Source organism: Colletes gigas, unplaced genomic scaffold, assembly GCF_013123115.1.
Source record: "Colletes gigas isolate AHSC1104 unplaced genomic scaffold, ASM1312311v1 Colletes_gigas_Sc00003, whole genome shotgun sequence".
Classification (NCBI taxonomy): Eukaryota; Metazoa; Arthropoda; class Insecta; order Hymenoptera; family Colletidae; genus Colletes; species Colletes gigas.
Window position 1 is genome coordinate 903,001 of NW_025106632.1, and position 13,246 is coordinate 916,246.

Consider the following 13,246-nt stretch of genomic DNA (forward strand, 5'->3'; position numbering starts at 1 on the left):
ATCAATTTAAACGGTTACTCGACGATCAATTCCGTAATCGGTAAAAATAGCTTTTTTTCACCGAGTCGATCATCGGCGAGCTAACAACCGTTTATCGAAGCCTTTTTTTCTTTTACGTTATTAATCGTGTTTTGTCGCGTAAATTACACGGCTACGTTTCAGAGTCGATTGAAAATCCACGGCAAGGATGAAACAACGTCTTTTTCTGCGTTCTCGGTCCCCTCCACCGGACATCTTTGCACGCTAATAAGCGGTACTTTGAGCCTCGCGTGTGCGCTATCGGGAGAAACAAGAACGATGTTTATTTATTTACTTTTTGTTTTGGTCGATTTGAAGTGTATTTTTTTCTGTTGCACGAGAAATCACGGGACACCCTGTATACAGGTTAAAAAGGTATAATCCGTTAGATCCGCCATTCTAAATGTACGAGAGTATCAAATACGAGGTTCTCGACTGACAATCACCGGTCCCGATCATAATGATCGACCATTCGATGCAATATTCTGCTCCCCACTTGTGTAACTCCGTCGAGTGCCATTTCTGCCGTCGAGAAACACAATAGAACACGTTTGCAATTCTCCACGCAGAATCTATGGTAAACGAATTGAATTAAGTTCAGCGTTTATTGTTTATTTTTCCACAAAAATCGCAGTATGGACGAACAGTGAAAATGCTCGTAGAAACGTATTCAGGGACCTCGAATTTGCGGTCTCAGCGCCGCTGGATAGATAACGGAATTCACGTACTCGATATCGATAAATTATACGCGCTTAAATCTTCGCAAACTGGTTTGAAAAAAGCGTCGATGCAAAAAGTTTTTCGCGTTTGCGTTCGTTCAGGTTTCCGTCTACTTTCTCTCTTTATTTAATTCGAATTCCTCAAAGTCATCGAAGGCAGAACGCGTGGGCAGATTGCAATGGTCCCAGATTTATACGTTCCAGCCATTCGATACGACTGTCGCGACTATAGAATTAATCGCATTACGGCAGGTTTACGAGTTTTGTAAAACACGTAATTCTCGATTCGTTCAAAATTGAGCTGTTCTTTCAATTTCGAGAGGCGAGGTCACATCGTAGAGAGAGCAGTCGCGATTGTCAATTTTTCAAATTTCATATAGACGCCATCTTACATTTTATTATAATATACAGGGTGTTCTGGGAAAAATTTTAATGGGAGATTCTAGAGGCCAAAATAAGACGAAAATCAAGAATACCAATTTGTTGATGGAGGCTTCGTTAAAAAGTTATTAACAATTAAATTCGAAAATTTCAAATCGATCTAAAAAAATTATCTTTAATTGCGGGGGTCAATTACAATCATTTTTGGTGAATACACATATCCCCGAAATCCTACCCATTTTCTAGAAAAAAATTCGAGAATGTGTGAAATTTTTCGACGGAAAAAAAAAATTTCAAATCGTTTTGGAAAAATTATTTTCTCTTGCGGGGGTCAATTACAATCATTTTTGGTGAATAGACATACACCCGAAATCCTACGCATTTTCGAGAAAAAAATTCAGGAAGGTGGATAAATTTTTCGGCGAAAAAAAAAATTTCGAATCGTTCTAAAAAAATTATTTCTAGATTCTGGAGTCAAATGCAACCATTTTTGGTGAATAGACATACCCCCGAAATCCTACCCATTTTCTAGAAAAAAATTCGAGAAGGGCGGAATTTTAAACGTTAATAACTTTTTAACGAAGCCTCAGTCAAGAAATTGATATTCTTGATTTTCATCTTATTTTGGCCTCTAGAATCCCCCATTAATATTTTCCCCAAGGGTGGCCGAACACCCTGTATATTTACATTAGTATTCCATTTTAGGGACCCTTCTTACAATGTTTTCTTTTAGATTCATATTATATAGATTTTCACTGTTCGAGGGGGAGCGAGATGCAAATTAAATTTGTGTATTTTTCGAATTTTTCCTACTAAACCGACAAGTTAAATAGCAATATGTTCCCAATAAAAGTGTTTTCATTTCGATCGCGTATAAACAAAACTTTCGAGTCGATTGGTAGCCTTCTGAAATATGAATACAAGTGGAAAGAGTGAAAAAATTCTGTTTAGAACTGTTATCGAGGCGCGCGCCATTTTGGTACTTGGTGGCTCGATCGCTGGCGATGGCGTATCGGCGCCGGATGTAAAAACGATTGGTAATAGAAAAACAAGAGATTTACACCCGGTAGCATTGTTCCATTTTTTACAGCGTCGGGTACGGTGATTTATCAAACGAAGTGCGTATCGTAAGTCTCGTTAAAGGTACAGTGGCTCGCGAAAGTATTTGAACGCTTACATATGCAAACTTTTACGTTACTGTTACTGAAACGATATCCAAACATCAAGTGAACGTACCAATAATTCGGTGCAAAGGAAGATGAAAAACTATTAACAGTGTTACAGCGTTCGAATACTTTTGCGAGTCGCTTACCATGCGTGTTTCTAATAAATGTATCATAACTTCTCTTTACGTTGTTGGATCCTTTTCAAATTTTACTGACATAATCTTGAGACTTCAATCTTCCTATTGACATCTACTTGTTTCAGCAAATTGCTTTGATGTACATTATTTCGGCCATTCAAGTTTGCATATGCAAGCGTTCGAATACTTTCGCGAGCCAGCGTATGTAGGCCTGATGCCTATTGTGCCTATAGAAATGGATAATACGGGTCTGGCTGTATCATTCCCCGCGCACGTACGCGCGCGTGCAACAGTATCTAATTACGGTACGCGTACGCCACACGATAGTAAGTGGTACAACCTGTAGCAGTTGCAGAATCATTGCAGAACGTTACGCGAGTTGCATATCGCGAATCCTTCGGTTTATTCTACTTCCACTGTCTCTTGGAACGCCGCTCCGTAACGTCCGCGCGCTCTGTGAGAGTAAGCGTCGTTACGTAACGGGCAGAACACGTTAGGATCCGTACGTATCTGTATCTCCGGTTCTCGACTTGATCGTTTCGAGCCCGTTTCCGAATCGACACGACGCCCAAGACCAAAGTGAATTATAACGGTTCGGGACGTTGAAACGAGCGAGAACGAGCGAACGCGCTGACAGATAATGGCATTTCCGATCCCAGCGGCCGTCTATCGCCTCGTCTTATCCTTTCCTTTCGAGATAGAAACGATTCTCGCTGACCTTGCCGCATTGTTACGAGCGCTATCGAGGATGACGTTAATGGCGTTTAATGACGCTTGGATTTTCTCTGCTTTTCATTTTTGCGCGTTATTACCGCCGACACACGTGAACAACATCCATCGAATACAATATGGCCGCTCTCCGAGGCGAAACTCGCGTGAAACTCGAATCGCTAAATACCCAACGAATAGGGGGAGTTCCTCTAGTATAACACTTGAGCTTTTTTTTAAATTATTACATAAATATTATATTTTATGCCTTCTATACTGTTTTATTTACAATTTAACGTTATTAGAAATCGATATAAAACAGCGAAACAAATAATATTATTGTAATAGTTAACTGAAACTTTGGTATGGAAATTGAACAGATCGTTTATTCTATCCCCTTAAAGATATCGCTTTTTAGGGAAACTACGTTTAAGTTTCGTTTGGAATCAAAATAAAACAGTTATTCTCAGTTAAAAATAAAAATAATAGCGATCTATTCGAGATAAATGGATTTCAATTAACGAGTCATTTCGTTGTATGTTTATCTGAAATTGGCCAAAAGAAATAATCCTGAAAATTAATACATTAATTAAGATTTATTTTATGAAATCTTTGTAACAATCGGAAGCAATTGCAATTATTTAAAATAGTTATGAAATAAATTAGCACGCGTTCGAGTATCGCCTTTTCGGGTCGATGGAGGATTTTTCCGGCGGAAGGGGATTCAACAACGACGACATCTAAACGTGAAAGAATGCGGTTTTTTGTAACTTAAAGCAAACATAAAATTCGAGTGGAATAGCATTGCTTGGAGAACGATGTCGGAGGACAATAAATCATCTTGCTTGAAATTATGATTTTCCGTAGTCGTCACTTCATAAATTAAGGTTTCAAAACATGCAACATAATACAAAACGAACAATATACATTCGCGCGGTATATGATAATTTATTCGTTGTGCATAGATAGATATTTTTTATTCGACGCCAATGTTTAACGACGTTTTATTCTATATTTTGTAATACGATATTACTTGGATTATTTAAATAAGGAATACTTTTGTCATCGCTCGTGATGTAAGCAAATTACATATGGTATAATATCCTGTCCTTTGCAGATGCTCTTGAAGAATTATTCTTGTAAAATCAAGATATACATACCTACTATGATATAACATACCTTGTAATCATAAGGTCATCGTTAAATTCACATTAAACTCGATTCTTTTTTTGCACGGTAGACACGTTCTAAGGATCACGGTGTGAACAAATATTTAGTACATACCTTGTTCCTCTTAAGTGAAAAATCATTTTAAAAAAAACAAGTAATAAAATTTACCTTGATGGTACCTTAAAATTAATAAACGTAACGATACAAAGTAATAAGATCTAAGAATTTACATTTTTTTAACGGACGAGAAGAATATATACAGGGAAAAATTTTAATGGGAGATTCTAGAGGCCAAAATAAGACGAAAATGAAGAATATCAATTTGTTGATGGAGGCTTCGTTAAAAAGTTATTAACAATTAAATTCAAAAATTTCAAATCGTTCTAAAAAAATTCTCTTTAATTACGGGGGTCAATTACAATCATTTTTGGTGAATACACATACCCCCGAAATCCTATCCACTTTCGAGAAAAAAATTCAGGAAGGTAGATAAATTTTTCGGCGAAAAAGAAAATTTCGAATCGTTTAAAAAAAATTATTTCTAGATTCTGGAGTCAAATACAACCATTTTTGCTGAATAGATATACACCCGAAATCCTGCGCACTTTCGAGAAAAAAATTCAGGAAGGTGGATAAATTTTTCGGCAAAAAAGAAAACTTCAAATCGTTTTGGAAAAATTATTTTTAGTTGCGGGGGTCAATTACAATCATTTTTGGTGAATAGACATACCCCCGAAATCTTGCGCATTTTCGAGAAAAAAATTCAGAACGGGCGGAAATTTAAACGTTAATAACTTTTTAACGAAGCCTCAGTCAAGAAATTGATATTCTTGATTTTCGTCTTATTTTGGCCTCTAGAATCCCCCATTAAAATTTTACCCAGTATAATGACACTATATTATAGCCACTGTCAAATTACAGTGTTTTGTCAAACTGCACAGGTATCGTATTTAAAAACTTGCTTTTAAATATCCTTTTGTACGCTTCTTGTTTCACATATTCGATATCACTATAGATATCGTAGACGAGAACGGCGGATATCTCTTTTTGTCCAGAACAGCTCTATTCTCCTATCAGGATATCTTACGCTCGCCATACATCAGCCGAGCTTACAATGCACTTTTTAACACGCGTAGAGTGCCGTCACAATATCGGTATCGTTCATTAATCAAATTGCACCGCTGTAAAGTCGCGACGGAAACGATCGATAAACGAATTCGATCGGTAAAAACGATCGCATGCGCGCGCAGCGGAATGGTTCGACGACGAACGCGTTGATCGTGAAACTGCAATTCAGAAGGCCAGCCAATTTGTCGTTTATTTTCTTACAAGATGGAGCGCGGCGATATCGAGAGCACACGACCTTGGGGAAAGAAAAAGTGTTCTTTATCTCGTTCGTTGTCCCTACGGAACGAGTATCCGCGTTTCCTTGTGCATCAAGAGCGAGGAAAGTACTCGGAGCGCCTGTTAAGTTTCGTCAGTTCGGCGCAGGCGCGTTACGCGATCGATCGACGATAAAGTTTAAAGGAATACCTGATGAATTGAAGAGAAAAAACAAATTGAACCGTACGCCATCGGGCGAGCATTGTCGTGGTTGGTCGGCGACATAAATCCGTAACTCGATACGAAGCTCACGACGACTCAATCGTCCTTGAATACGACAGAAGCCAAAGGCTTCTGCTTATCATCGCGAACGGTTTGCGCAAGTAATGTTTTCCTCGGCCGCGTGCATACATTTACGATCGATTAACGGTTCACGGCTAATAGTTTATTCCACCTCGCGACATATTTACGATCGACGAGATATTGTCCCTCTTTTTTTTTCCTCGTGCCTGGGATAGGGTGGGGGACCGTGAGACCAACCGGTACCGGACTATGAGTCAGACATTCTTGAATTATGTATCTGGATTAGCTGATGGCTTGTTTAATGTTTACAAGCTGACACATTCTACTTAGAATGTACACGTGCATGACTCCGCTCGTACGTTGACATTCGTTGTGCGTAATCACCGTCTCCGTTGAATAATATTTGACATTCGACGTTAGCAACAATTGCTTGTCAACAACACTTTCTACGATTCCTGCTGTTGTTATCAATTCATTTTTGCATTACGGTTACATTATTAGGTACGACTTATATCTCGTGGCACCATTATTTTTTAAATTTTTTCTTGTATCTTGGGATGTAATTTTATCCAGACCTAATCTAGAACCTAGTTTCGGTGGAGTAATGTCTAAATATCTCGAAAACAACGCATTTTGTAAGGAAAAATGGTAGATGTAATATTCTCTCAATTTTAGGGGCGAAATGCAACTGTTCTATTCACTTTTTATTCGTTGAGCGTTTTCAAGATTATTTTAAATACAACTTCTTTTTTTTTATTAATGTTTTACTTTACTTTTGCTAATATTAAAATTAGGTAGTCGTCTAAACTAACACTTTTTCTAAGTCCTAACATTTTTGTGTTTATTTTTACTCGTTTCTATCTCGTTTTCTGTCTCGTTCGAGAAAAACAACGCTGCGATCTGTAACGATTTTCGCGTAATCAGGTTTACGTAAATCCTCGCGAGGAAACTTTCGATTACTCGGACGTTCAGCTCAACGTGTAATTAATTTACTCCCGTTCTCTGGTCAATTAAGAAAAATCACTTCAAGCCCCTGTTCATGCAAAACATGGTGCTAAATTAAATTAGAAATCAACATGAAGGTTAATTTTTACTGCATATAAAATTTTATTATACAGGATGTTCGGCCAATCCTGGGAAAAATTTTAATGGGAGATTCTAGAGACCAAATTAAGACGAAAATCAAGGATGCTAATTTGTTGATTGAGGCTTCGTTAAAAAGTTATAGAAACATATCCGGCCACACAGTATAGTTTCGGTAAAGAATTTTTTTCTCGAAACTGGGTAGGATTTCCGGGGTGTGTCTATTCACCAAAAATTATTGTAATTGACCCCTCAAACTAAAAATAATTTTTTCAGAACGATTTGAAATTTTTTTTTTCACCGAAAAATTTCACACATTCCCGAATTTTTATCTCGAAAGTGCGTAGGATTTCGGGGGTATGTCTATTCACCAAAAATGATTGTAATTGGTCCCCGCAACCGAAAATAATTTTTTCAGAACGATTTGAAAATTTCAGCACCTACCCCCTTTCGATTTTCTTAGAAATTCGTTTTTGATTTTTAATAATTTTATTTGACGCGCTACGGAAAACTTGTCTAATACTTTTCTGTAGGTACCCATGAGCTCTACGTAAAAAAAAAGTTTCATCGAGATACATTCACTATTGTAGGAGTTATGGCTGTTTGAAAAATGAGATCATTCTTGTAGGGTTTTTCTCACTTTACGGGGTGAAGGAGTAACATTTCGAACATTTTTGGAATTTCTACATATTCTTCATCAAAATACGCGTTGTTTGCATTTTGAAACATTAAAATCGTTCAATCCGTTCAGGAGTTATGATGTTTTAAAGATTCGCATGAAATTTCAGGGAAGCATCACATTAGATTTTCGGTAAGGAATTTTTTTCTCGAAAATGGTTAGGATATCGGGGGTACGCGTATTTACCAAAAATAATTGTAATTGACTCCCGCAATTAAAGATAATTTTTTTAGAACGATTTGAAATATTTTAATTTCACCGAAAAACTGGTCTACCTATTCGAATTTTTTTCTCGAAAATGCGCAGGATTTCGAAGGTATGTCTATTCACCAAAAATGATTATAATTAACCACCGCAAACGAAAATAATTTTTCCAAAACGATTTGAAATTTTGTAATTTTGCAGAAAAATGTCACATCTTCTCGAATTTTTTTCTAGAAAGTGGGTAAGATTTCGGAGGTATATCTATTCACCAAAAATGATTGTAATTGACCTCTGTAACCAAAAATAATTTTTCCAAAACGATTTGAAATATTTTAATTTCGCCGAAAAATTTGTCTACCTATTCGAATTTTTTTCTCAAAAGTGCGTAGGATTTCGCGGGTATATCTATTCACCAAAAATGATTGTAATTGACTCCCATAACCGAATATAATTTTTCCAGATTGATTTGAAATATTTTAATTTCGCCTCAAAATTTGTCTACCTATTCGAATTTTTTTCTCAAAAGTGCGTAGGATTTCGGGGGTATATCTATTCACCAATAATGATTGTAATTAAACCCCATAACTGAAAATAATTTTTCCAGAACGCTTTGAAATATTTTAATTTCGCCGAAAAATTTGTCTACCTATTGGAATTTTTTTCTCGAAAGTGGCCGAACACCCTGTATATAAAATAGACACTAATAACGAAACACGAAGAAAGTAAATTTTACCACAAACTTGGGGCATATTGTTGCTTCAAAACCACGGATTGATGCGTACTAAAAAATCTGGACAATGACTATTCAGTGTCATTCGAGGTTGCAAAAGGAATCAAAAAGAAATATACAATGTCTAACCTATAAATTGGTTGAGTTTTCCGGGGTGGAAACAGTCTGTTTCGTGTCGACGAACGTCTCGGTGCTCAGGACCGGTACCGCGTATGTACACGCGCCGGAGTATTCTAGAAACAAGAAGCATTAGACGCGTTCAGCCACGGAACCTCAAACAACGAACGTGTTCCTTGGAATGCTGTCCGGGTCGGAGCATCAGGATGGTCATCGTCGTTTAACACTACCATTAAGATTTATTTTGCGAATTCACTGCTGGTCGCCTGGGGCCACGCCGAACCTATCTAAAACCTTGCTCTCGGATCTCGGTTCTCGGTCGTTCCTTACACCGGCCACGACCCGATCCTTCAGACCCTCGGGGTAGATCGTATTCAAGTGCTCACCGTGGCTAAATTTAGCGCTGGATAATTTACCGGATTCTGCTCAACGGCCCTTTTACGAGCCTTTGCTTTCGCGGACGGGCATGTTCACCGTGACTTCCGCGATCTTTCTCGAAATTATTGACCTCCGTTTTCGGGGGGGGATAACCGTGCACGAGAGAGAAAAGAACAAACACGAGTCGATCGGGATTTTGGCGCGTCCTTCGACCTCGAGTTCGAAATTTTCACGCGATTAAAAAAATCACCATGCGGAGGGGGGAGAAAAGAAAAAAGAAAAAAAAATACAAAGAAGGAAACACCGGAACCGGTTTCCCGTCGAGTATAATAAACGCAGCGGGCGTTCATGAAACGGAGTAACCATGTTCTTGCGTACGGATCCGTCCCGCGAGATGGAAGAATTCACGACGAAGAAACCAACTTCGTGCTCTCTGTTCAACGTTCACGCGAACGAACATAGTCACGGGATATTTTCCCTATACCCCTATATCCGGTTTGGGCGTTTTTATTCGCCAGGAAACGCAATTATCGCGGCGAGTTTGAAGACCACCGGAATTAGACTGCGCGAATTACAAATTCGTACGAGCCTCGTATCCTTCTGGATGACCTCTTTTACCCCCTTTCTTACCAGAAACAATTGCACTAAGTTTAATTATTGATTTAACTCTCTGCGTTCTAAGGATTCATTTTAATAGAAGTGGCCATTTGTATGCAATTTTGTTGGGGGTTTTTGAATAACTCCACTTACACACATAACTCAATATATTTAGTTATTACACATAATACAGATATATATATAATAAGTAATAAGTAGACTGCGGATATTTATGCATTTATGGGAAATTTAGATTGTCAAAAAAGTATAGAATGCATTTAATATGCAAAAATATAACAGAAACTTAAGTAAGATAAGAATTATTGTATTTAGGGGTTGAATGAACCCTCTACGAAGCTCTTATTTTATTAATTTCATTAATAAATATATGAATTTGCATAAAAATCCGCAGTCTAGTAATAAGCATTAAAGAACAAACTCAAATAGGCATACGCCTAAACGCGACTACATGGCGCAATACTTAGGTGGCGCCTGCGGTGGGACGAGCAAACCTCCTTCAAATTTTGTGCTAGCGTTTTAAAGGATATTAAAAGTGTCCTTTTTCTCCAGAGCTATTTTATTTTAAAATAAATAGTCTCGAAAATATTGAGATCTTGAGTCCTCGATAGTACCTTGTCTTACTGTCTATCTTATTGCATTGACAAAAGATGAGTTAGTGATCTACAACTAGACAATTCCGCCATATTTATAGAGTATAAAAGATAGCTTCGAGGATTTTGGGATCGATTTGCTACCATGGTTAACGTTAACATCTGGACCTGTGAGATATTCTGATAAAAATAGTTGAAACTATCAACGAACTTAAATAATAGGTATTTCCGTTTTCTGTCCACTTAAGTTTGCTTCCACGTGTAACTGCGTTGCGATTCATTGTTGACTTATGTTGGGGTTTTGTAACGAGCTGACACATTCGATATAACTGTTCAATATTGTAAGCAACCTTTAGGTTTGTAATGAATGAATGCGGTTATATTATGTGAGAGTTTCGAAGAGTATTTAGAAGTTGTTCATTTTATTAGTTAATCGTTTGTCAATAATAATTTAGTTAGTTACGTTCGAGCCAGCTTTCTGTACAAACCATTGAATTTAGATATTAAAGGGAAAATATCTTACAATATAAACGTATATTTAGAAGTAAATTAAACACGTGTGCATACAAAGGCGATGCCGTACTCTCAGGGAGACATATTTGGACTGCACAACAACAGAAAAGCAAAACAATATCTTCATATCGATAATGGCCATCATTTCTAACAACTTAGACGCTAAAATATTTGTCTATTATCGCCTTCGTTGATCGATGCAATAGTTTCACTGCAACAATCTCTGTCAGAGTTTCACAACACGGGTGTATCAGCACTTCAATGACAAGCTTTAATGCAGCAGCCGCTTATTTAGCATAAGAAACAAGTAACGCGACTGTATTAGACTCGTGCACGTTGTGTCCCTTTGACAGAAAATCGTGCACTTTGGAATTCCGGTGACATCAGAAAATGACTGCATCAGCTTCATTAACAGCATCGACTTCATGAATATTGCTACTTTCGATTAGCAGTAGCGGATCTGACAGTGAGAAGAGTGGATTAAAAAAGTCGAGGTTTCGAGGATTAGAAAATTCTATTAGAAATAATAAATAAAATAAAAAGGTTTTGAGCTCCCCCCCAAACAATCGACACAATGAAATCTAATATCTGAATATTGCTCGAGCAATATTTTTATTCGCGTAGCCTCCCCCTGTGTCCGCCATTGCGAGTAGCCATGGAATATCGAAGATAGTTAGTTTGTTAGTTTGTTAGTTAGACAGTTATTTAGTTAGTTTGTCAGTTGGTTAGTTAGTTTGTCAGTTAGTTACTTAGTTTGTTAGTTAGTTAGTTATTTAGTTAGTTAGTTTGTCAGTTGGTTAGTTTTTCAGTTAGTTAGTTAGTTACTTAGTTTGAAGTTAGTTAATTTATTAGTTAGTTAGTTATTTAGTTAGTTAGTTTGTCAGTTAGTTAGTTTATCAGTTAGTTAGTTACTTAGTTTGAAGTTAGTTTGTTTGCAGTTAGTTAGTTACTTTATCAGTTAGTTAGTTCCTTTGAAGTTAGTTAGTTAGTTAGTTAGTTTGTTTGCAGTTGGTGCTATGGCACCATAATCGACTCGTAATACTCGGGTACCTTGAACACAATTTAGAGACGCTATTAATTAGGTTTAATTTCCTGAACGAACGTTTCTTAAAGTTAAACTATAAAACAACGTTACGGTACATGTCCGCCATTTTCTATAAAATAACGAGTGATTCCCACTTTCATGTTTCGTCTTCATTTTCATTTGTTTGGTGTACTTCGAATCAGGATGGAACTTCACGTCAAATTTTTCTATGTTTGAGTACTGGAATATCGACATTTTTTTATTTCACGTTCTCCAAAATTCTTTTCAAAGAAATCGAGAACTAAGAGTATACAAAATGTCGACGAAAAGTTGAATTACGAGGAATATTGAGTACCTGAACTTTTTGTCTTTTAGGTACGACGAGAAACAACGACTTCTCGTCAAATTTTTCTATGTTTGAGTACTGAAATATCGACATTTTTTTATTTCATGTTCTCTCGAAAATTCTTTTCGAAGAAATCGAGAACTAAAAGCATAGAAAATGTCGACGAAAAGTTTGATTGCGAGGAATATTGAGTAACTGGACTTTTTGTCTTTCAGGTACGGTGAGAAACAACGACGCGTCGATAGCCAAGAGCTCAGTGGTATACAATTGCTCTCTGCAACTGCTTATCAACTGAAGAAACCTTATCAGCAGCTTCTCATACCGATCACAGTATGGATTGGCATGGAACAGGCCTTCATAGGAGCAGATTTCACACAGGTGAGTAATCGATTAGAAAATTCTCGAGCCAAGTAGCAAATCGATCCATTCGTGAAACATTTCTGGGGCAAATTGATGTGTACAGCGTGAAATAGACTCAAAGAGGGTTGTGAACGCATTCAAAGTTTATTTTGAAAAAAATCAAACTCTAGAAATTAACCAGGCAACAGGGAATTATGATAGTTACTTTTCTCCATTCACTTAAGAGGAATATTTTGAAGCTTATGGTGTAGAGAAGAAAGACTAATTTATGCCAGACTTGATACAAGAACAAATTGATTTTGGAATTAAATTATGCAAATTCTCATTATGCAATGGAAAGCATAGAAATTTGGTACAACACAGTGGATATGCAAATAATTGACTGATTGCTTAACCAAACGTGCTAAATTTTTTAACACAACATAGACCGAACACGAGAAATATTTGAGAAAACTCACTAAAACGTTATACCGATGCAAATAAATGGGACATATTAATAGGAATTGTAAATATTATTACAGTCGATGACTAAAGAATAAAACGATCCTTAAAATTGCAAAACAAGGACTACAGATCTGTAATAAATAAATACAATGTATAGATGAAATTGAATAACATAAAAATAGTTTGAACAATATCACAGTTATGTATTCTGAGAATTAGTTACGTAAAGTGGTTG

The 13,246-nt window shown here is 36.9% G+C and overlaps 1 protein-coding gene across 1 annotated transcript in view; it reads left to right on the forward strand.

Annotated features, from left to right (window-relative positions):
* Positions 1-13,246, forward strand: part of LOC122404513 (UNC93-like protein) — a 79,776-nt gene that overhangs the window by 52,555 nt on the left and 13,975 nt on the right. Inside the window, exon 4 of the mRNA XM_043408536.1 lies at positions 12,423-12,585. Coding sequence (XP_043264471.1) covers positions 12,423-12,585 — 163 coding nt within the window. The remainder of the gene's footprint in view (positions 1-12,422; positions 12,586-13,246) is intronic.